Source organism: Hylobates moloch, unplaced genomic scaffold (assembly GCF_009828535.3).
Source record: "Hylobates moloch isolate HMO894 unplaced genomic scaffold, HMol_V3 SCAFFOLD_10, whole genome shotgun sequence".
Classification (NCBI taxonomy): domain Eukaryota; kingdom Metazoa; phylum Chordata; class Mammalia; order Primates; family Hylobatidae; genus Hylobates; species Hylobates moloch.
In genome coordinates this window covers 107803921-107828516 of record NW_026652285.1, presented here as the reverse complement: position 1 = coordinate 107828516, position 24596 = coordinate 107803921, and the positions used below count along the sequence as shown (strand labels likewise).

The 24596-nt window shown below is 60.8% G+C and overlaps 1 protein-coding gene across 3 annotated transcripts in view; it reads right to left on the bottom strand.

Moving 5' to 3' along the window:
- Nucleotides 1-24371, bottom strand: part of KCNT1 (potassium sodium-activated channel subfamily T member 1) — a 94140-nt gene extending 69769 nt beyond the window's left edge. For 2 of the 3 annotated variants that reach the window (XM_058444912.1, XM_058444913.1), the window contains exon 1: nucleotides 11938-12217. In XM_058444912.1, the coding sequence (XP_058300895.1) occupies nucleotides 11938-12032 (95 nt within the window). In that variant the 5' untranslated portion in view covers nucleotides 12033-12217. Of the gene's footprint in view, nucleotides 1-11937; nucleotides 12218-24246 lie in introns of those variants that run through there. The other variant, XM_032165615.2, reaches the window with a different exon arrangement.
- Nucleotides 24372-24596: the final 225 nt, after the last annotated feature.

Sequence of the window (24596 nt, the reverse complement as noted above, 5' to 3'; positions counted from 1 at the left end):
AGATGCGGCCCTGGCCACATGGCAAGCCACGGAAGCCAGGGGGAGCTCTGAGCTCAGACCCCTCCCCAGTGGCCACCCAAGACTGGGCTGGCTTTGCTCCCAGGGGGCTTCTGTCCCTGGGGGTCTGGCCTCATCCAGGTCCCTGGAAGGGATCTGAGACCCAGGGAAGCTCCAGAGGGTCCTGCAGGCTGGGAGTCTGCCCTGGGGGCTCCTGGCCCTGTGCCACGTAGTGGTGTGCAGAGGGGCGGGAAACATCCACGCAGGCCCTCAGCTGCCCCTGCCCCAGCCCAGCCCCCAGCCCAGACAGCGTCCTGGCTCCTCCTGTCCCCTCCCCTCATCCCCCTGCCCCCACGACTGCAGGCCTTTCCCCAGTCCTTTGCTGGCCCTTTTGTGGATCAAGGTCAGGGGAGGATGTGGGGGTCTCTTGCCCTGACAGGCCCCTCCGAGCCCCCACAGCCGTGGCTCCTGGGTGGTGGCTGGGGAGGCTGCTGCCCACCAATCCCTCTTCTTCCCCAGACCCCTATCGCCCAGGTGGTTCCTCCTGCCAGACCTGGGCTCCCAGGGCAGGCAGGAGGGGGCCTCTTTTCCGGCATTTCGGCGGCTTTCCAGCATATATTCAATCAACTTAGGACACACCCAGGCGAACCGCCCAGCAAAAGGACGGGGCTGTGCTGGAAACAGACTCTGTCTGCCTGGACCTGGCTGAGGGTCCCAAACCCAGCAAGGGCAGCCACAGCTCCATGTGGGAACCTCCTTAGTGGCCCCTGGGCCCCCCCAGCTTTTGTGCTGTCCCAGAGTGACCCCTGCACCCTCCGATGTGTGCATCGGTGTCCTGGGGCTCAATACCACAAACTGAGTGCCCAAAACTGCAGAGGTCTCTTCTCTCCGTTCCGGAGACCACAGTCCAAAATCCTGGTGCTAGCAGGTCCACCCTCTCCCGCAGGCAAAGGGGGTCCTCCGCCGTCTCCAGCTCCTGGTGACCCTGGGCTCGTGGCAGCGTCGCTCTGATCTCTGCATCTGTCCCGGCGTGGCTTCTGCTCTGTGTCTCTGGGTTTGTTCCTTCTCTTCGTATGAGTCACTGGATCTGAACCCCTCAGTCCAGAATGGCCTCACCTTGAGATCCTCAACTAATCACATCTGCAAAGACCGTGTTTCTACATAAGGCACATTCTGGGGTTCTGGGAGGACAGGAATCTTTCGGAGGCCCTGTTCAAACACTATAGGGGACCTGGAGTACTCTCCACAGACCCCTCCTTCTGAGGTCCCCCCAGGCAGCTGTGTGGCCCTCGACAGGCCCCTCCCTTCTTAGGACTCCGTTTTCCTATCTGTACAGGGAGGGGGTTGGGGATTGAGCCACCAAGGGATCCTGGGCTGGGTTTGTCATGTGTCCACCACACACCCCCTCACGCAGCTGCCTCCTGTGGAGGGGGGGCAGGGACAGGCCCCGGCGCTGCTCCCACCAAGATTAACCTCAGGATCACATGGGGGAGCCCAGCACCCGCTCTCATCGGGGGAGGACCCTGTCAGATCTGTTGTCTGCTAGAGGGAAGGTTCAGGGTCATCCTTGAAGCCAGCGGTGGGGGGCCCATCTGTGCCTGCAGGAGCCCAGACTCTGGCTGGGCAGAGGAAGCTCCAATCCAGGTGGGTGGCCGGGGCCTTCAGGTTGGGCAGCCCAGCCCGGTGCATCTCAGCCCAGCCGACCCGGCCGGAGCTAGGGATCCCAGTGAAATACATGACACACCTGGCGAGGTTTCAGTGTCAGATGAAAAATAATCGTCTTCAGTATAAGCACGTCCCCGATATTGGATGGGATACACTTCCACTGGGAAATGATTCACTGTTTATCTGACAGTCATATTTAACCAGGCATCCTGTGTTTGTATTTGCTGACACTCAACTCGACCTCTGTCGCATGACTGAATGAATGAATGCCTGCATACGTGGAGGAAGGAGCAAGAAGACTGGCCACGCCCCTCGCCCAGCACTGGCCTGCCTGGATCCTGCAGGTGAGGACCTGGTTCTCCGGCCCCCACAAGGCTGTGCCTGCCCCCATTGGCCTGTGCTTCCCTGGGCGCTGCCTTCACTCTTGTTTGAGGCTCAGGGGGCTCAGGATGGGAGTGCACACGAGGCCCGCTGTCTCTACCCACCCACTGCTGCCCCCTGTACAGGTGGTGCTCCCTGAGCCACCCCCAGCCTGGCCTCCAGGGATGAAAAGCACCCCATGGGGAGGACACGAAGTTGAGGCCCCTGGAGGCCTGACCCTGAGGCTGGCCTGGACTGCGAGGCCCTCGGTGCCCTCCCCCTGTGCCTCTCGAGGCTCTGAGCCCAGATCCCACAGTCAGCTCTTATTCAGGGACCCACGATGGATAAAAATTCAGAGGGGAAAGCAGGAGTGCTGGGAGGAGGGCGTGGAGCTTCCTGGGGCCTCTTATGAAAACCTGGAGAGGAAGACACTGGCTCAGGGCAAAGGTGGCAAGGATACCTGGGCCTCCCCAGCCCACAGCACCCTCAGGAGAGCGGACGCTGGTCTGGGACGGGGCTGCCCTGAGCCATGGCGCTCAGACTGGATGGAGGAGGGGGTGTCCAAGGACATGAGGCACCTGTGCTAGGCCGGGGGCAGCCGGACACCAGGCCTGCAAGCCCCGAGGGGTGGCCCGGCACTGAAGGCGGTGATGCCTTTGATGGACTTGGCAGACTGGCAGAATTGTCAGTAACAAGGTCCCTGGGACAGGGCACTTCCTGGGACAGCTCTAGATGCTCCGGAGGCCCACCAGGAGAGCCAGGGCCCCCTTCCTACTGATAGAGCTCTGAGGTCCCCTGAGCCCCGGGGTCCCTTCAGAGGCAGCATGGCCATGCAGCAGACACGTGGGCACAGCTGTCGGTCGCACAGGCACAAAATGCCCCGCACAGCTGTCGGTCGCACAGGCACAAAATGCCCCTTTGGGAGCCACAGGCTCACGTGGTACACAAGAACGTCCTGCCAGGGAGCAGCAGCCTCTCCTCCCCGCCTGCCACCCTGTGGAGCTGAGCCTCGGGCAATGGCAGTGAATGCCAGTGCTGGCCCTGTTCATGCAGGCGGCACTCCGTGCTGACCCCAAGATGGACAATACCTCTTGGAACAGGATGCGGGACAATTTCTAGGTACAGCTGGAACTCCTGACACCCCACCAACATTTTTGCTTTTGGGACCTGGTGGAGGGGTGACGGGTCACGGGACAGCTCATCCACCCTGCCAGGCCTCTGGGGTGCTGCCCTGCAGGCGAGCTCTCCAGCCCCCAGCTTCCTGCGCTCTGCAAGTTCACTGCCTTGGACAGCCACGCCCGTCACTGAGTGCTGGGGAGGCACAGGCAGCGTGGCCTCGACTTTCACTCACACAGTGGCCTGAGGCTAGAGGGGACCAGCAGGGAAGGACCTGATGAGCGCTGGAGAGGAGAGGGAAGCTGCACACAGGAGGCTCTCTCTAGGGACCTGGCAGACGCCCTTGAAGTTTAAGGAATTTGAAATGAAAGTGCAACTTAACCCTCCGGAGGATTTCCCATGACGTCTTTTGCAGCGTCCCCTTCTTTGCCTCCAAGCCTGCTCCAGACTGAATTGCGCCCCCCAGATTCCCTTGTTGAAGCCCCCACCCCTGATGGGATGGTATTTAGAGACAGGGCCTTCAGGAGGCGAGTAGGCTTAGACGAGGTCATGAGAGTGGGGCCTCGGGATGGGATCAGTGCCCCACAGGAAGAGAGCAGAGAGCCTGCATTCTCTGCCCCGTGGGTGCAGCGAGAAGACGCCATGTGCAAGCCTGGGAGCTGCTCTCACCGGGAGCCAGGTCTGCCAGCGCCTGGATCCTGGGCTTCCAGCCTCCAGAACTGAGAAATAAATCTCTGTTGCTGAGGCTGCCGGGTCTGTGGTGCTTTTCCATAGCAGCTGGGAAGACTGAGACGAGGCATAAAAACACTTACACCCATTCCATTTCAGCTGGACGCGCCGGATGATGGAGACGGAACACTGGAGGGAGCGCATTGGGAATTACAACCTGAAGCCCAAACGGATGGTGGCTTCCTGACGCGGAGGATGCCAGCCCCTCCCACTGGGCATCTGTGTTCTGTTTTACACTAATGCGGGAGGAATTTCATTTTGTGTCACGCACATGAGTCCCTGCGACATAGGCTTGGTGACGAAGCCGTGTGCCCTGTTGTGCCAGCCCCAGGGGTGGGACGGGGGATGCAGCCCCAGGGGACGTGGGATTCGCCCTCTCAGGGTCTCCCTGGATATCCCTGGGGTTTGGTTGGGGAAGCCAGAGCCCCCCGCTTAAGTCATAAAGATGCAAAGGCTGAGGACTGAGCCAGCCCTGGGCCCAGGGGTATCACGGACCCTCCTCCATGCCCCTGCAGCCAGGTGATGCCCCACAAGACACCGCTCACATGTGGTGGGCCCTGGTCACCGACAGCCTCTGTGGCCCTCTGGCCCCCCTGTTGATCCTGCCCACTCCTTGGCCACCCAGGGCTGGAGGCGACCCAAGCCCCTGGAACCCACCGTCGGAGGGAGAGACAGGGCTAGGAGGAAGGTGCAGCCCACCCCGGGAGGCACAGTCTCCACAGCAGAGGCGTCACCTTCCCCCACTCGGACTCAGGCCCACCTTCCAGGACCCTGCTTCCTGGCAGGGAGCCCAGGAGACAAGGGTGAGCAGGCCCGGCCCCCAGCCCTGTCCACAGCCGAGTGGGGGCGACACAGGCAAACCCTGAGCTGGAAAGAGACTGGAAAAATCATGACGCGCAGTTCACTCACTCAGGACACCGTAAAGCACATGGAATCTGCCAGAACTTTCAGACACCATCCCGGGCCTTTCCTGCTCCAATAAACCAGACCTTGACTCAATCACGCAGGTGGCAGACCAAGGGGGTCCAGGAAAGACAGACAGGCAGCCCCACGGCTCTGGGATTGGCTCCTGGTATGCACATGGTCGGCACCCTCCCCCGGCCAGGAGTCCCCAGCCTGCCTGGGCCCCACTGGCCTGGCCAAGGCCATTTCTCAGGCTGGCTGTGTCCTCCCAAGCCTGTGGGTGTTTGCTCTGGAAAGGGACCCAGGGAAAGAAGGGCCAGGGGCAGGACTGGGATCCCACCTGGCCCCTCCCTGCCCTATCAGTATGCCTGCACACAGCAGGATGGCCCCGGGCAGAATGTTCAATATAACCACCCCCCACCCCACCACCCCTGGGGACTGAGCAGGCTGGCGTTTCCCTGAGCTCAGCAGCTCTGGGCAGGAGGCACGCCAGGGGACCTGGTGCTGGAGCGGAGTGGCTTCCAGGCTGGGGCTGGCCCAGCAGCTCAGGCTGAGAGTGTTGGGGGCCACTTCAGCCCCTTCTGGGGGGTCCCCAGTCCAGGGGCCACGCTTCCCAAACCCAGCTCCAGGCCTCTCCCACCCCAGCCGTCACCCTGCATGGCTCCCTGACTCTTCCTCAAACCTTCACTGCCCCTAAACCACCACTGCCCCTCTCGAACCTTCACTGCCCCTCTCGAACCTTCGCTGCCCCTAAACCACCACTGCCCCTCTCGAACCTTCCCTGCCCCTCTCGAACCTTCACTGCCCCTAAACCACCACTGCCCCTCTCGAACCTTCACTGCCCCTAAACCACCACTGCCCCTGAACCTTCACTGCCCCTTGGGCTCGGCCGTGTGTCCCCCATTCCCCACCCTCACCTTTGGGTCAGGCCTGGCCACGCCCTTCCTCCTGACTGTTCCACCATTTCAAAGCTCCAGCCACACCTGAGTTTGTCACATGGGGACCCGGGGCCCTAAGGCAGGAGCAGGGTGGTGCAGGCGCAGCCCAGCCCTAGCTTCCCCAGAGCACCCCCGAAGGAGAGCCAACCTGTGTGCTAGGTCCTGCCCAGGCCACTCACGGGCCTTCACACAAAAACTCTGGGCTCAATGCCCTTCAGGGAGCTGGGGCTAGCTCCAGGTCCCAGATGTGCCTTCTCAGCTCAGGGTCCCAGGGTGGCCTTCGGAGAGAGCAGGTGGGGGTGGGGGTGCAGGCAGGACCCAGCCCCCAGCCCCAAGAGAAGCGGAGCAAAGCTCCCTCCGGAGGAAGGCTGCCTGGGCCCCCTGCTTCTTCAGCAGGAGCCAGGCTGGTGTGTGGGGGCAGGATAATGGGGGTGGGGAGGGGACAGGAAGAGATGATGGAGCCAGGAGGGCTGGGCAGGAGGAGGGCACTTATTGCAATCCCAGGCTCTTTGCAGAAGGGATGATTCTAGAAGGTCCTCAGCACACCCAGTCACCCGGGGCTCGAGGCACTTCCCCGATCAGCTGGGAAATTGTTCAGTTATTAAGGATGACAGATGAGGGCTCAGAGGGTGGGGCTGTTTCTAGAGACATCCCCACCGCACCCCCTCCTGCTTAGAGGCCTGGTGGGGCCTTCACCCTGTGAGAGAAGCCTCTCTCTGTTCCCAGCCACCCTGTCCCTGTGGGACAGCTGGATTCACTGTGGGGTAGGGTTGGGTGAATGGAAGGGGTGCATCCGGCAGGGCCAGGAAGGGGTCTGGGCCGCCCCCTCCTTCTGCACCCATCCCTGCTCCTGCGAGGCCACCGCTGGGTCCCTGCTGGCCCTGCCTGGCCCGTCCACAGTTGCTGCCTGTGGGGCTGGCAGGGGTCCACCCTCCACGCAGGCCCGCTGCCCCGTGTTCCCAGCAATGCCGGGCCCTGTTTGTGGTCCACTTCTCAGCTTGTTGTGTGAAAAAATATTTGCTGTTGCTCAACTCCAGAGAACCAAGTCAAGTTCCGTTCTCTGCTGTCGGAGGAGCTAAGGAAACAGCCTGGTCAGGCCCCTCTGGGGCAGTGTTCTGACCCCGGGAGGCCTGCACTCGGGCCGGCCTTTCTGCAGCAAGGCGGCCGCTCCCTTCCCAGGTGACCCTGGTGCCTGGGCCCCATGGCGGGGGGTGCTGGGCTCAGTTGGGGTGGCCCAAGGAGCCAAGGCAGTGGCCCTGGCCATGCTCAGGGACGAAGCTTCCTCTTGCCTGCCAGGAGCCCCAGCCAGTGGGCAGGGCCTTCCTGGCACCTCTCATGTCCTGCTTAATGCCTGGGAGTGTTGGCGACCCTGACGTTGCCTCCAATGGTGGCTTCAGTGGCCCCGGTGGGCTGGGTCCTGGTGCAGCATGGCGGGGGGCGGCTGCCTGCCCCACCCCTCCCCACTGGGACTCTTTGTCTGGAATCTGCCCCTTTGGAGAGATGGGCCTGTGGTGTGACAGCCCCAAGTGTCCCCAAAGCATGCATCCCCCGACGCACACAGCATCTTCCTGGGTCTCAGTGCAGGGCAGGATGGAAGCCGCGCCTCCACTGCCACAGACCGGAGTCTGGGCAAGGTGCCTGGGACCCAGCTCGGGGACACCGCCAGGACCCAAGCCCTCAGGCAGCCCCTGTCCCGCTGGCTCCTCAAGCTGCCCTTTGGGGGCTGTTAACCCCTCTGCAGAAGAAGAGGCCAAGTCTGTGTCCTCCAAGGGCCATGATGCTCACTTAGGCTTCCGGGACACTCTCGAGAGCTGGCTCTGGCTGGGAGGGCCAGGGCCTCCCTCAGCTGCCCCGGGGCTCCCAGGCAGAGGGGCAGTGAGACTCTCAGCATGGCTCAAGGGCTCCAGATCCTGGGCGCAGGTGGGCTGTGGCTGAATGCTGCTCCAGGGAGCACCCGAGACACCATCTAGTAGGCAGTGGGGAGGGTCCACCCAGGACCTCATCAGGTCCCTGAGGCGAATGAGCTCCCAACTCTGCCCACTTCCCCGACCAGGCGGTACCGACGGGCTGGGTCATCCCCGCTGGGAGTGGCCTGCCCAGCAGTACAGCCTCCTCTGCCCACGTGGCCAGCCGAGCTCTTCCCAGCCCAAGGCCACAGGCGATGGAGGCTGTGGTGACTCACTGCCAGAGGCTCTACTCCCCGGGGAAACAGGAAGCCCGAGTCCTGCCCGCCCACCTGCTCGCTCACAGCCTGCCAGGGGTTGGCAGCAGCACCCGCTCCCCTCACAGAGCCTGCCCTGGGGTAGAAACAGGGAGGGCGTGAGGGGCACCGGTCTGTGCTGAGCCCCCACATTGAAACAGGGAGGGCGTGAGGGGCGCCGGTCTGTGCTGAGCCCCCACATTGAAACAGGGAGGGCATGAGGGGCACCGGTCTGTGCTGAGCCCCCACATTGAAACAGGGAGGGCGTGAGGGGTGCTGATCTGTGCTGAGCCCCCACATTGCACCTGCCCTGTGCTGGTGGTTGGGTCTCCCTGCCCCCCAACCTCTTCCCCTGGTGCAGAGACAGACCAAGCGGCACTTCCACCTTATCCAGACCTGAGACACCCCCATGGCCAAGGTCACCGTGCTGGTCCCTTAGGGGCCCGAGCGGAGCCTGTGCTGCCGTGTCTGGGCACACCAGCCCTTCCTTCTGCAGCCCAGGACCCCATCCCAGCGTCCCCTCCCCTTCACCTAAGGGCTCTCTCACCCAGAGCCGGCAGGCAGGTCTTGCTGGGCTCGGCCCTCTCAGACCTGGGCTCCCCATGGCCTCCAGACCCCCACCAGCGCTCCCTCCTACATTCAGATAAGCACGTCCTCCCACCTCACATGGCCCCTGTGAGTCACTGCGGTACACAGGAAGGGGGTCCCACCAGGCCAGGCAGACGACCCCGGGTCTCCACTCCAGGAGGGGGAAGGCATAGGCACTGGGGATGAGGAGGAAGATGAGGAGAGATGGGGTGGGTTCTCATGGCAGGTAGAGGCATCAGACCCCACCCCAAGCACCCAGGAGGGTCCTCCAAGCGGCCGATCCCCTCCTCCAGGTCAGCTTGGGGTTTCCACAGAGCCAGGGCTGGGGTCCCCACGTGCGTGTCCTTATGTATAGGGGAGGGCTTGGGTGACCTCAGGACCCCTGGCAGCATCCTGATTTCCCTCATTGTTACCCACCCATTCCAGCATCAGGGGTCATGAGAGAGGCCAGGCCAGACTCACCCAACCCTGCCATGGAGGCTGAAGCAGGCCCCTTTGGGCAAAGAAGTTTGAGGAAGAGAAACCCTTCAGGCCAGGCTCCCTGAGCTGCCTTTGAGAGGAGAGGCCCCCAGGCTGCTGCTGAGACCAAGGAGCTGCCATTCCTGGGTGGGGTAAGTGGGGGTTCCCCGGGCTCCCAGACCTCTAGGGCACCCTCTCCTACATCCAGTCGAGGCAATCTCAGGAAGGCCTGAGTCCACGTGAAGAGTGGGTTCAGCTGTGCAAGGGGGTGGCTGGCGAGCTGGCAGGTGACTCGGGCAGAAGCCCCCAACTCACTTGCCCCTGCGCCCCTGGAAAGCTGCCCACTCCTGTACTGTGCCCAGCCAGCCTCACTGGCCCCTGCAGCCTTCACGGGGAGCCAGGCAGAGCTGCTGGGAAGCGAGCTGGAGACCAGCCGACCAGCAGCCCCCCACCTTCCAGATCTCAGGGTGCCCAAGGCCACCATCTCCACCAGGCCCAGGCTTCCTCTCAGAGGTGAGAAGTGGGGAACCACTCTAAGAGGAAAGCTAAGTCCCCTCCCTGTCCCGTCCTATACACACCAACACCACAGGGCCAGGTCCCCTCCCTCCCGTCCTATAGACACCAACACCACAGGGCCAGGTCCCCTCCCTCCCGTCCTATACACACCAACACCACAGGGGCCAGGTCCCCTCCCTCCCGTCCTATACACACCAACACCACAGGGCCAGGTCCCCTCCCATCCTTCACACACGAGGAAAGGTATGCAGCACAGCATCTCTGAGGCTATCTTGAGGGACAGCGCCACAGGACAGGTACAGTGACCACACAGCCCTGATGCTCTACACCCCTGGCCACTCTCCCTCCAATAGAACTTCACTGTATACTTCATTTCCAACCAGACAGAGCAGGGCACTTGTGGGGTGGCACAGATGCCCTGTACCCCATGGGCCTTTCCTGGAGAGGACCCACAGCCACGCACCAGCCAGTACACACAGCCACACACATCCAGTGGTCCACCTCCTAATACCATCGGCACACAACCCATGCGACCACTGGGCATAGCACGCCAAGGCCACTGGAATGCAAACTGGCGGCTGCCAGGGGCTGGGGGATAAGGGAGCACTGGGGAGTGAGTTCCAGTGGTAAGGAGCTTCCTTCTAGGGTACACAAATATTCTCGAATTACAGTGGTGAGGGTGGCACAATGTTGTGTACTAAATGTCACTAACGGTAAATTCTGTTTTACGTATTTTACCACAATTTTAAAAAACCGCACCCAGGATCAGGGACTCATTGTGAAATCCCAGCTTCTCCTCTCCCAGGGACGGGCACGGTTCTCTCCAGGCAGACAGCGAAAGCCTCTGCTGTCCACTCCTGAACACTCAGGAATACAGCACTACAATTAGATCAACCACAGCCACAGGCGTTATCGAGTCATCTGGGAGCCCCAGGCACCATTAGGGGATGGACACCACTTCCTGCCCAATATTGGAAGGATCTCCCAGGGCTGCTGTTTTCAAGAATTAACCAAGTCCCAGCTGAACAGGCACCTGAGGGGCTGGTGCTGGCTTAGAAAGATGTTGAGTCCACCGATTCCGCCTAGGGAAGCTTTGTGTGGCTCCTAGGGGAGCCTCCCAGCCATGCACGCCACCCTGGGACCAGCCTGGCTGACTGCCCTCTGCCCACACAGGGAGGTAAACTAAATTCTTCACCTGGGCATTTGCGCTTAGGTGGGCTCATTATTAGAGCACTGAGTTCAATAAGATAAAAAACCAGTTTAAAAGGCCTCTCTGCAGGACGCGCACTCCCTGATTCTGAGTGGATGAAGACTAGGCTCAGTCCCCACTCCTGACTCTTGGTTCACACAACCCAATGTTATGGGAGGTCTGGCAGAATATTCCATTCCCCGCAGGCAGAGGGGTTTTAAGATCCCCTTTTTACAAATCTTCATGGTCCTGGTGGATACAGTCCCTAGGACTGACCCTAGTTACAAACGTGATTTCTTTTTCAGCTGCAGTTTCAGCAGTAGATTACTCTGAAAGCTCAGTTTGTGTCCTGACCATTTTCAACCTCATGTACTTTGTGTGCCAACCTGAATAACTGCGTTGTTGGGGGAAACTGTGGATTTACTAGCTGAGCCCAGGGCTGGGTGGTGACGGAGCCCTGGAGACAGTGACAACTCCGACCCTGCCATACCCTACCCGCTGGAAGGGCAGCGGCTCCTGACCTGAAGCCCCCGCGGGCTCCAGCTCCACGTGAGTCCTCAGAGCACTTGCCTTCACTTGCAGGCAAAAAAGCGCCTCCCCGGAGCCTGGCAGAGCTAAAGTGCTGGGTGTTTACCCAAGACAGCTATTTGGGGAAAAGGAGGAGAGAAAAGCAACATTTCTTCCAGCTTCCTGCCAGCCCCCTCAGCGGATGAATTATTCCCATGGGCTCATCCTGTTGGTCCTTAACTGAAAGGCACAATTCATTTTGCCTTTTTAGCCCAGGAGATGTTGAGGGGACGGGGACACTGACTCGGAATAAGTGACCAGGTCACGAACCTGAAGGACACGCTCCCTCACTGAATAATTAATCAAGGACCGCTGCCTGAGTCTGGAGGACGCCAGCCCTCAGCCAGGCTGCGGGCTCCGCCACCGGGGCGCTTCCGGCCCTGGCTTGCCCCCAAAACCAGAAAAACTGGGGTGCTGGGGGCTGGGAGCAGACACCGGAAGGCCAGGCCGCCCTCCGCCTCCGCGCCCCAAGTCGGGCTGTGGAAGACTCCGCAGCTCCGAGCATCCCGCGCCCTCCTCCGGAGACCCCCTCCCGAGAAGATGCTTCCCCCTGCCCCCACCCCCTCCGAAACTTCTGCGTCCCCAGAGGCCGGGAAGTTGAAGGGCGCCCGTGGCTGCGGGGGCGCGCGGGACCGGCCGTCAGCACCGCGGACAGCTCCGGGCGTGCGGCGGCCCCGGGACGGCGACCGCAGCCTCCCCGCAGCCCCTACCTGTCGTCGTTCTGGAAGGACGGGTCACCCAGCAGCAGGTCCCGGAAGCGGTAGCGCGGCGGCAAGGGCAGCACCTCCGAGTCCAGGTCGCTCATCTTGAAGCCGGCGGTGTCCAGGAGCGCGCCGTCCCCAGCGCAGGGCCGCCTGCGGGCACACGCCAGCGCCCCTCAGCCCGCGCCCGGCGCCCTCGCGGACGCGCGCAGCCCCCGGCCCGCCAGGCCCGGCCCGCGAAGCGCAGCCCGCGGCCACCACGACCCACCGGGCGGGCGGCCGGGCGGGGGCGGGCCTGGCGGCACATGCGGGCGGGGGCGCGCGGGACCGGCTGCGCCGGGCTGGGGCTAGGGCGGGGGCTGCGCAGGGGCAGGGGGCGGGGCTCCCTCCAAAGCGGCCCCGGGGCCTGGCAGGAGGTAAGGGGGACGGGAGCTGTCATGGCCAGCTCAGGGACAGGCGCGCACCACTCCTCCCTGATCCCCCAAGAGCCAGGATGGAGGCCCTCCCCCTGCTCTGAAGCCCCGCCAGACGCCTGCAACCCCTCCCAACTCCCAAGCTCCCCTCCCCGTCCCCAGGGTCTTTGCCGAGGCCGGCTGCTCAACCTTCCTTCAGGGTCCAGCCCCAGAGACCCCCGTCTCAGACCCTCGGGCTGTTGAGGGGTGAGGGTGGAGTGACCAGGAGGCCTAAGAAGACACCCTTGGTTGCAGCCTCCCCAGGCGGAGCAGCTCAGCTCAGGTCAGAAACCCGGGGGGCTGCCAGGCCCTCTGGGTCCTGAGCTGCCCTGCCACTGTCACCAGGTGAGGGATCAAAGAGACACAGAGAGCTGGCAGCGCTGGGTAGGGGCATCGTGGCACACCGGGTAGAGTGGGAGGTCCCCTGGTGGTCTGCAGTTCTTGGGGGCCCAGGCAGGTGTCTTCCAGGGGTCTTGCGTCTTTCCTGTCCCCGTGTCCCCCATTGAAGTGAGTTTTGGCTGCTCCAGAAGAAGCAGGAGCTGAGAGGCAGGGAGCTCCTTACCTGGCCCAGGCTGGCCCTTGTTCAAGGCTTCGAGGCCAGCAGGAGAGCAGAGGGGGAATGGAGGGGACTGGCTCCCCCACAGGCAGGGGCAGGAGGCTCTGACCACACCCAGCTCCCCGTGCTGTGCCCGTAGGCCCTGCAGAGGCCACTCACTTGGAACACCAGGTCCAGGGACGCTACAAAACTCTCTTCTCTCTCCTCAAGTTGGGAGGGGTGGGCACATTCCTTGAGCCCCCACCAAGTGCCTCTCCTGTGTCCCCTAACCCTCAGACAAGCAGCAGGTAAGGAGCTATGGGCACCCCAGGCTGAAGCTGCAGGCAGCAGGTGCGTGCCCCAAACCCTGCTCCTTGTTCTGAGGTCACAGGTTCAACCCCCAGGATCTGGCAGCGTTTGAAAAATAACATTTTCCTAATTGCATCAGCGTAGCTGCATGTTTTTCCTTAGTCACAAGCTGGCTGGGCCATGGGGAGGTGCAGGCAGGCAGGGGAACCACGTGGCCAGGGGTCGGGGCTCTTATTTTCTTGATTTTGTGCCTTCCTTACTGAAAGCCCCTTTCAATGGCAAAACCCCAAGAGACTGCCGGCGCCTCAAGCATGGCTGCCTCCTCCCGTCCCCGCCCCGTCTGCCGTTTGAGCGGCTCTGGTTCCTCCTCCTGGCCTCAAGGCCCGGTCTTGGCAGGGCCCATGGACAAGCTCAGGGGGGTTGGACCTTGGCTTGCTTCAGGGGTCACTGGGGGAAGGAAGTGCACCAGGAGTCCAGAGACCTGGCCCCACCCCTGCTCCCCAGATGTGGCCTGGGGAGGGTGACAAGGACAAGCTGCCCTTCCTCCCTCGGGAAGCTATGACACTTGAGTGAGCACACGGCCATGAGCAAGTGTCCCGCAGGCCTCTTGGCATCCTGCCTTGTTCCCCCCACAGAGCCAGAAACCTTGAAAATACTTGGCTGTTGTGTTGGCTGAGGGCCGGGGCTACAGGGTCTCTGGAAAGGTGCCCATCGCAGGACAGCAGCAGAGCAGCTGCTCCCCGTGTCCTTGGGGTCTGGTTGAGACTTTTCCCAAGCAGGAAGGCCTACATCGGCCAGCTTTTTTGGGCACAAGGGGATAGGGGAGTTTTGGGGGGTCCGGTCCCTGCCGAAGCTGGCTCAGGTGGAACTGGAACACAACCCTGGCATAGCCAGACATGGGGACCCTGGGGCCCACCTTGAATTCTGCACCCCCTTTTCTCTTGCGCTGTCCTCCCTGTGTGACCCAAGGGGCCCTGGAGGACATCTAGGACCTCCAAGGCCACATCCATGATCTTTTTATTCTCTGAGTGACCGCTGTGCCAAATAATTACCAATTTCCATAAGAATTCTGTGTTTGGTGGCTTAAGGAAGGTGTCCATCTCCTCAGCCCTTACACTACTCTCTGGACAAGGTGTGGAGCTCAACCTGTGGGACTCACACACCCCTTGGAACCAGGGCTGAGGTGATGAGACAGAGCACACCCCCTAGGCAAGGCCGGGGCAGCCCAGGGGCTCGGAGCACCCCCTGCTCCTCTTGGGGACTCTCTGGGCTGTCAGCACACACCCTGCAGGCCCAGAGAGTGGCAAGAGTCCTGCTGGCATGAGCATGGCTCAGTCCTGGTCCATCAGTCCTGCTGGGCAGCCCCTGGCGAGTCACTTCACCTCCCTGAGCCTGTTTGCTCATGCGTGAAGGGAGATACTGACACCTGTTCCCTTACAGGACGACTGTGAAGATGTAACCAGACAGCACGCCTGAGGCACTCAGAACAGGGCCTGCACATGAGTGCTTCAGCTACAGCAGGTGTAGCGTGGCCAGCAGTTTGGCTGAGCTCTCATGGACAAAGGCTATGACCCAGGATGGCCGGCACCCAGCGTGCCCCCTCCGCTCAGCTGAGGCCCATCAGAGAGCTCAGGCTTGGGATACTGACTTTTGGAATCCATCTGGAGAGGCCAAGAATGAGCAACGCAGTCCACACCCGGGCACGGCAACAGGACGTCCCCGTCAGCTGTTTGGTGCACACATAGTCACGTGCACTGACCCTGACAACCCCGTCAGCCGGGAGCCCGGCAGCTGTGCTCAGTGCCAGCTGCCATGGACTGACAGCCAGCTGCACACCAGGCACCCTGGCAAGCCAGGTGGTGGCACGGAATCCTGAGAACAGTTTTGAGAAGCCAGGACAATGTCCATCCCTAGTGCCTGGTGAGGACAAGTGGCTCCTAGAGCCCAAGGAGCATCACTGAGGTCCTGGCAGAGACGCTGGGGTGGGGGCCAGGTCCCGGTTCACCTCGGGCTGTGCTGCCTTTGGCCAGATGGGGGGCTCTTCTGATAGCCGGGAGTGCCTGCTTCTCACTCCCCCTGCATCTGTCCCCGGCGGCCACGGAGCCAGGGCTGTCTGACAAAGTGCTTAAAGACAAGCTTCTCCCGCCAAAGGCCCGGGGCATTCCCGTTCCAGTCAGGAATGCAAGGCTGCCCGTGCCACCATAATGGAGGCTTTATCTGTGCACTGCTGTGAGAAAAAGGATAAAAGGAGGGAGTCATGAAGGGGGCTCTGTTTGGAGCTGAAATGATTACTTACTGGAACACCCAGAGGAATCAACTGAAAACCTACCAGAGCAAACACAGAACCAAGTACGGCGGCCAACCCAGGAGCACCACGGAGAGGAAGAGCAGAGAGCCACCAGAGAAAGCCCTGCTTAGAGCAGGTGCAGGAGCTCTGAGCCCGGGCTCCACCCTGCCCCAAACCCACAGGGGCGCACGGCGTTCCCGAGAGATGGACTGGAAGCTGTTGCTGGCGGCAGACGGAGGTCTTCTTCCCGAGGGTCCAACAGTCCCTTCTCCAAATACACGGGTAAAGGGAATCGCCGCCAATCAAGAGCGCATCACTATTTTCTCAGAATTTGATGAACTGTTTCAAAAATTAATCCTGAAGAATATATGTGCAAGAACAGCCACAGCGGTTGTGAGAAGGAACAGAGAGGACCCTCGTCTTCTCCTGCCAGCACTAATGTCCAGCCACAGCAGCTGTCACTCTGCGGTCTGGCCCAAGAAAAGACAGAGAGCGGCGAGACACAGCAGAGTGCCTTGACCGGCTGAAACCCATGTTGGAATCCAGGCTTGAGAAAGGAGGCGGGCGGCACTCCTCGGTCCTGTGGTATTGGAACGAGTGCAGCTCCACCTGTCCCGACTCAAGTCATGGTTGCAAATATCAGGAGGGGTGACATCCTTCCCATTGTGTTGATGGAGAAATGGAGGCCGGAGAACTTCAGAAACGCACTTGACCTTGTTCCTTATTTATCCTTGTTTATCACTTGTCCCCTTGCCTCGGGAGGGCTGGTGCTTGAACCCAGTACCTGGCTCTAGCCTGTGCTATGCAACGTGTCTTCTGTTGGATAAAATAAGATTAGACCTCACGCTGCAGCCCCAAACCAAGGACAAGATGGAAAGAAAATACAGGGAAAAGTGTTCAGAGCTGAGAAGCCCTTTTATTTAATACACAAAGCCCAAAAATCATCTATTCCAAGAGGAATAGATTTATAAAAGCTTCTACATCTGAACAAAACACTGCTGTTTAACAAAAGACATCACTGGTAAAAGGAAAGAACAAGCAAGCAACAGGAAGAACACATTTGCAACAGAATAATCACCAGAACACAGCCCGGTGCCTACAAGTCCCGTGGAAAGGAAAACAAAATCTGGCAGAAAACATGGCCGGGCGCGGCGGCTCACGCCTGTCATCCCAGCACTTTGGGAGGCCGAGGTGGGTGGATCACCTGAGGTCGGGAGTTCGAGACCAGCCTGGCCAACATGGTGAAACCCCATCTCTAGTAAAAATACAAAAATTAGCTGGTTGTGGTGGCACACGCCTATAATCGCAGCTGCTCGGGAGGCTGAGGCAGGAGAATTGCTGGAACCCAGGAGGTGGAGGTTGCAGTGAGCTGAGATCGCACCACTGCACTCCAGCCTGGGTGAAAGAGCGAGACTCTGTCTCAAAAAAGAAAACAACTCAAAGGATGGATGAGCGAGGTTCAAAGAAGAGGAACGGAAAACAACGCACAAGTAAAGACAAGCCACCTAGCTAATAATTAGAGAGATGCAGAGTTGGACGGTCTCCTGCGCCAGTGATCGGCTGTGGTTAGAGAACGGGGGGTTCTGCAAGCCAGGGCTCTTGTGTAGTGTCCCGCCGGGAGCAGTGGATCAATTACGATGGAATCGTGGGTCCTCTCCAACTTGGAACCTCTACCTGGGGACATTTTTGATCTGTGTCTAAGGAGGCCCAGGCATGGATTTTCATCACGGCCTCACGTATGAAGGTGAACACTGCAAACAGCCTGCACGTCCCTGAATTCAGGAGCGGCTGACAGCTACAGCCAAAACTGCTCTGTGAAGGCACAGGTCTCTGTGAGCCTGCGTGAGCCCGCGTGGATGCATCACTACACAAACTGAATGACATATGATGAACCCCATCTAAAAACTAAACACGACCTCTTTCCACAGAACCCTAAAGAGGAGGTGGGTTTCTCTGGGCACCCAGCTTGTAGATGATATAGAGGCTGTCCCCACACACTGGCAGCCACAGTGCTGGGGGCAGGGTGGGGTTCTAGGGCAGTGTCTCACCCATTGTGCCTTGCAAAGTGAATATATCCTGCATGACGGGTGCTATGGCAAACGGAACGGCTAAGGGCTAAAGACGTCCTTCCCTAAACTCCAGCATCACCAGGCCCTTATTTCTGCCCCCGGTTGGGGCTCCAAAAGAAGCAAGGAGCCTGCCTCTCAGGATCAGCATAGGAAGTCCTGGATAAAATGTCCTTTCCCGCAAAGACTTCTTTTAACATTGCTTGTGGCCCAGCATGGTGCCCCACGCCTGTAATTCCAGCACTCTGGGAGCCTGAGGTAGGCAGATCACTTGAGCCCAGGAGTTCCTGATCAGCCTGGGCAACATGGCAAAAACCTCCCTCTACAAAAAATAACAAAAGTTATCCAGGCATGGTGCCTGTAGTCCCGGCTACTCAGGAGGCCCAAGTGGGAGGATCATTTAAGCCCATGAGGTTGAGGCTGCAGTGAGCCATGATTGCGCCACTGCGCTCCAGCCTGGGTGACAGAGCTAGATTCTGTCTGAAAAAACAACAACAAAAAAAGATTGTGACTGTCTTTGGCTAAGGGAATGAGGTTTCTCTCCTAAAATACATCCTTGTTCACACTCAGTTCAAAATTTCCAGGAGCTGGGTGAGCCATGTTTGACAGAGAAGTCAGGGAGGAGGGAGAGGAGCACATGTATGCATGTAAATACGCACATGCATGCTGACGTGTGTGTAAATGAGCATGTATGTGCATGCAGAGGTATGTGTATGAATATGTGCATGCGTGGATGGGATTGCATGCGTACATGTACAATGTGCATGTATGCATACAGGTACCTGGGCATATGTATGCATGTGCACATGTGGACATATGTGTGCATGCACATGGATCTGTGTGCATGTGCCTGTATGTGCATGGGCATCCCTACCCCGCATCCAGGAGAGCCCCCCAGGCAGGCACAGCATCACTGTGATGGGGGCGTCTGAGTGCTGGGCTCAGTGTCCAGCAAGTGCAAAGCTGCAGAACCTCTCTGCTGACCATGGCAGAAAAACTCAATGCTTCCTTTGCACAATGATTACAAAGTCAGAGCTGCTCAAGATGCCCAGGCAGCTGGGCAGGCAAGCGTCCTGGGTGACGTCTCTCTTTAGGGGAGGGGCTTCTTGCCCATGCGAGGGTGGCTGCTCAGCACCGTCTCCTGAGATGCTTTAAGATCCAAAGTGAAAGCTCAGAACACGTGGAGGAGCCGAAATCAAGCTGTAGATTTATCCAGACAGACTTCAGAGCAGCTTTCTCCCAGCCCGGAGGGTAGAGGGGAAGGCCAGCCGCACAGTGGACACAGGGGCCCCAGGCGAGGCTGTGGGGGCCATCACCCCTGGACCCGTGCCCAAGGTTGTCGGGGGAGGCAGAAGCCTGGGCTTGGGCCAGACGCCAGGTGAGCTCTTCTGCTGTCCCCACCCCCTGCAGCAGGCAGCAGTGTGCTGGTCACTCAGGGTCAGATGGCAAGTCCATCTCAGGGTCCTGGGTGCCCGGGACCCTTGGCTGGTCCTTCTCACGGGCCACACCCTGTTCTCCAGCTGCATCAGCCCACAGCCCCTGCCCCCGGCCACGCTGTGGCTGCTGGGAGATGCTTGGTGACTGCACACGTCAGCTGTCAGTACCCTCGAGCTGAGCTGGCTGCTGGGGGCAATTGTGATCGTAGCAAGAAGCACAGCCTGGAGCCCGCAGGGGACCCTTGGGGACAGCCCTGCCAGGGTGGACAGCCTGAGGGTGGGGAGGCCGTGGTGGGGGCTGGACCTGGAGGAGAAGCCGCCCCTCTCCCACAGCTGTGGGAGGTACCACCATGCCCCTGTTCATTCCCCCAGAGAACTGTGCCAGGTCCCTGTGCGGGTCATGCTGAGCACCTGAGGGCTGGCATGGCGTGCAGGGGTGCACCGGGCCTTATCTGGTCTTAATTTTTTTTAATTAAATTAAATTTTTTTTTTGTAGAGACGGGGGTCTTGCTATGTTGCCTAGGTTGGTCTCGAACTCCTGGCCTCAAACAATCCTCCCGCGTTAGCCTCCAAAAGCACTGAGATCACAGGCATGGCCCACCGTGCCTGGCCTTGGGCCTCTCTGGAAACTGAGGCACAAGTGGGGCTTCCATTTCCTCAGCACCAGTGAACTCTGGGAGGGCTGGGCTGCTTTAGGGAGGCCGAGGCACAGGGCCCCTGCTCCATCTAGGGGCCCTTACCCTGAGCTGCCATCGTGCTCAGAAAATGACCAACTCACTGGCGCTCCCAATACCTGCCCCAGCCCCAGCCCCCTCCCTCAATGTGGCTGCAGTCAGGAAAATCCACTGGAAAGCCGCTGTGTGTGGTGGTCTGAGCCCTGGCTGGCTGTCACAGCTTGGGTCTGCCCCAGGCAAAAGCACTATTGGTGTCTGTGAAGCATAAGGACCCATTTCTGGCCCCTGGAGGGAGTCACAGGCAGACGGAAGCCCCCTTTGCCCCTCTTGTGGAGTGCCCCAGAGTGGCTACAAAAGAGGAGGCCTGCGTGCCTTTCCTGGGCACCAAGGGGCCAGCTGTGTCTCAGCCTCCAAGGCCTGAGTGGTACCTGGCAGCACACAGGTGCCCCAGGGCGACGGTGCCAAGGAGGGGACAGTGGCAGCTGGCACACGCCGCACCCTGGCACTGTTGTGAGGGGGAGCCATTCCCAACCCTGGGGGCCGTGGGCCATGTGGCAAACATTAACACTGTGGGAATCTTTCAACCGGGCAATTCCACTTTTAAGAATCCATCTCAGGGAAGTCACTGGACAAATGCTTAGCTCTGATGTGTCGACACAGGCTGGTGCGTGACGAGGCAAAGACGAACTGGCCAGTGTGCAAGCTCCTGACACCAACACAGCTTTGTAAACACCGAGTATGTGCTGTCAGCATGAGCTCAACACAACCTCGTAAGGTCCATGCTAGCACTCCCATTCTACAGATGAGGAAACTGAGGCCCAGAGAGGTGAAGTGACTCGCCAGAGCTGACACAGCTACTGCATCTCACTGCTGGGATGGACCAACCTCACAGACACAGTTCCCAGAAGCTCCTCCAGGCCCTCTGCTCCTCCCGGGGCGCCCGCCTTGTGCCAGTCCAGACCCTGGTCCTGCAATGCCCTCCATCTCCTGATGCCCCCACCTCTGCTCCAGTGAGGCCACCCTCCTCTCCCACCTCCCCACCTTCCGCCCCCGATCTAGAGAGCAGCTGGAGGCCCCCTCTCAAAGAGGGCCTTCCCAGGGACCTACCCCAGGAAGCTCGCGGCCTCTGCCCTGCCACTGTCCCCTGCAAACCTTTTATACTTGCCAGTTGCTAGTACTGGTCTCACCTCCCTGGGCCAATCGCAGCCTGGCCTCAGTTCCAGCCCCGCTGGCTCACTTCCAAGTTCCACAGGTGGAAGTGGGTCTGGGTGAACATGGGTGGCCTTACCCACACAGCTGGGAGAGGTCCCAAGACATCTTTGAAAGATGCCCATTTAACCAGGCCTTGGCACCCAGCCACCTAGCACGGGCACACTGAGCCCAGCCTGCCTTTCCCCAGACTCATGACCAGTGACTTCAAGGTCACACAAGCTGGCTGGCGAGCCCCACATATCCTCCTCCAGCTCTCACACACGTGCCCACGTGCGCCTGCCTGGCTCACGGAGCGCCCAGGTTCACAGGCACACACAGCACTTGTTTTTGGGTACACGATACCTGTTCAGCATCCCTCACCCATGCAGGGGTGGGACACACTTGGACAAACTTTCCTGTTGCAGAGAAGCCTGGGATTTTTTGCGGGAGGCACAGAAGTGCCACCCCTCCCAGGGCTGGTGGCACCTGGGGCAAAGCCTGCAAGTTTGCATCCCTGCGAAGCAGGACAAAAAGCCTCGGGGAGAGCCTGAGACGCCCCCCAACACCCTCCGAGGGCATGAGATGGCCCCACAGCAAGCCCTCGCTGCTGCCATGCCAGGCTTGTCCCAAGTCATTTTCTGTGTTAATCAAGAGTTCCGCATACGGTGGGTGAACCAGACCAGCATACTTGGAGGCTGCCGGGTGCAAGGACACAGGCCACACCCAGGCCAGCCACTGGAACAGAAGCAGACGCCCTCGTGGGGACCCCGTCCGCTCCCTTCTCACTCACCTCTGTCCTCCTGAGCTGTTGTTACTGTGGCCACTCCGGGGCCACCGCAGACCCCTGAGTTCCCTGTGGCCCGAGCCGTCCGTCCTGCTGGCCAGCGCTGGGCAGTACCTTGGGCCCTCAAACCTTTCCCACGGGCCCTGAGCTACTTCTTGCTGCTAAAGGCACTGCTCCCTAATATGGGCCTGGAGGGCCGGCCAGGACCTTGGGCCAGGCATGTACCCTGGCAGGATGCCAGGGCCCGATCCCATCAGGGCCTAGAGGGTCCCAGGCCCGCCCTGGAGCAGGGCTGCTGGGAACTGGTATTTCCAGGAAAGGCCTGGCAGGGGCTCTGATGCGAAGAGCGTTGGGCACTGGCCAGCTCTGGGGCCACCAGGGCCACTGGCCCCTCCCTCTCCTACAACAGCTGTCATCTCCAGGGCCTGTGGGGAGGCAGCTGAGGGCCTGGGACTCCACGGCATGGGGGTGGGAGCAGGGAGCCTGCAGGCCAGAAAGGGGGCCAGAGGCCCGTGAAGACCCGTGCAAACTGGAAGGCCAGGAGCTCCTCTCTGGAGCCCCACTTTCCGGTCTGGTGGCCTCGGGGCTGACGCAGGGACACCACTAGCATGGAGCTGGGGGTTTGAGCTGGGGCACTGGGGTGGGGTGGGGTGTCCAAGCACCTCCTGTCCCCTCTGAACCACAGCACCAAGGCTGGCATCTTCCAGCACCCGGGAAAGACAGAGGCCTGCTCAAGGCTGGGCACCAAGGCCTATGGATTCCAGGGCCCGGGTTCTGACCACGCTGCTGCCTGGCACCCTCCTCCCCATGTGAGAGCTGGTGTGGAAACCTGCCCCGCAGAGCTCCCCCCACCACCAGGCAGCACGAAGGTTCTTCTTTCTGCAGCTGAAGCCACCTGCCTGGGCTGCAAGCCTTGGCCTCACCTGGAGCTCAGCTCCCCGCTCCTGAGCCCAGCCAAGCCCAGGTCCTGCTCCCTCCCCAAGCCTGACGCCTCCCCAGTGCCGGCAGCTGCTCCGCCTGCAGTGTGACAGGGAATCTCTGCTGCAACGGAGGCCAGCTCAGTCCAGCGAGGAGGAGGAGCTGTCCCGGGCGGGTGGGCAGGGCCAACTGGGAGACACAGGTGTCTGGGAGGACCCGGAGGATGAGGCCTGGAGCTAAAGGCTGGACCCTGAGGACACAGTCCTGCCACCTTGTCTGGAGCAGGTCAGACCCAGCAGGGCAGGTGATAAACTCCAGCAGAATGGCCAGGGAGAGCAACGCTAGGCTAGGGAGGGAGATGGTAGGGGCCGGCCAGCACGCAAAGACAAGGGCAATCCAGGACCCCCTTGGGGTCATTTTCTCTGTGCCTGACAGGCATCCCCCGGATAGCCCCTCAGAGCACATCCAGGCTATGCCCACTTCCCAAGGACATCACCAAGTCACTGTCCACCGTCAAAGCACCTGCTCCTCACCCACGCTGTACCCTGGACTCCCCCGGGTGCCAGGTGGGTGCTGTGCCTGCCTCTTGATGCCGGGAACCTCCTCTCCAGCCTGGTTCCTCACCAGAGGCAGCCCTTAAAGACCATCCGGCCTACCCCCTCATTTTACACATGGGGAAACTGAGTCCCACAGAACAAACAAGCAGCAGCACCAGGCCTCCCGCTCTCACGTATGCTCTTCCACCCCCTTCTCTAGCCTCAGGACAGCCTGAGACTGGGCAGGATCCAGAAGAAAGGGCTGTGTCTTGGTGGGGAGGGGCTCACTCAAGACAGTGACTGGCTCTGCCCAGGGTCCCCTGGAGTCTGGCTCTGGGGACAGGGTGAGGGGCAGACCTGCCTGTTTTCAAGAGCCGAGGGATGGGGGAGAGGATGCGGAACCAGGACCCTGGGGCAACCTCCGCTCAGTACTGTCCCACTCGGCTGCTGGTCCATGCCTCTGCACTGGTCACTGGGTGGGTGGGAGCCGTGTGGCATCCCAGGACACTGCACAGGGAACAGCTGGCTCCAGGTCACCTGAATGCCCTTCTCAACTGGCCCTCTCCTTCCAGGGACGGCCGGCGGGGAACGAGGAGTGACCAGAACCCAGGACTCCTGCCCTCATCTGACAGCCACTTAGCCCACTTCCCACTGGGGACTCTTCCTCGGAAGGTTGCTGTGGAAACTCCCTACTGTGTGGGGTAACCTCACCGGGCACCCCACCCTGGCCCAGCACTGCCATGCCACATAAGAGGGATGAAACCTTCCTCCCCAAGCTGGGGTGGGGGAGGGGCTGGGGGGATGGAAGGCCCTGCAACGCCCCCAGCCTCCCTGCCACTCCCCCCACCTGGGAGATGCTCAGGACCCCCATGTAGCCACGGCCGCTCCCCCCCAGCTTCTTACCAGGTCGAGGACAGATGGGGACGGACGCTGCTGCCTGGGCACCTGCTGATTAGAGTGACCCACCCTGAGGGGCGCCCCTGTTCCCCAAGGTGGTTGGGAGGGCACTCGCGGGTCCTGGGGAAGTTGGATGGCCCTGGGAATGGCGGGTCCTGGAGGGTGCGGGAGCCTGAGGGGGAACTCGGGGGGTCTTAGGTTAGACAGGGGCCTCCCCGCGTGGGGGACTGTACCTGGGGGTGCATCGGCCGTCGTCAAACTCGAAGGTCCGGTTGGTGTAGCCCCCGCCGGGCGCCTCCCGGTAGACGCCCCCTGGGATACGCGCCCCGTCGGGGAGTGGCATGCGGCCCGGCAGCTCGGACCCGACCCGAGGGAGAAGCGAGTGGGAGCCGCCACCTTCTTCCCTCGCTTTGCCCTGAAAAACATTTTTTTCCTCGGAGATTAGCGAGGAAAAAACGCCAGTTTCAGGGTCGGGTGCGGGCGTCTGTCCGCGCGCGCCCCCTGCCGGCCGCGTCGGGACCCGCGGCGGCTCTGGCTCAGGCGGGGACCGGGTTGGGGCGTAGGGAGGGCGAGGGTCCAGGGA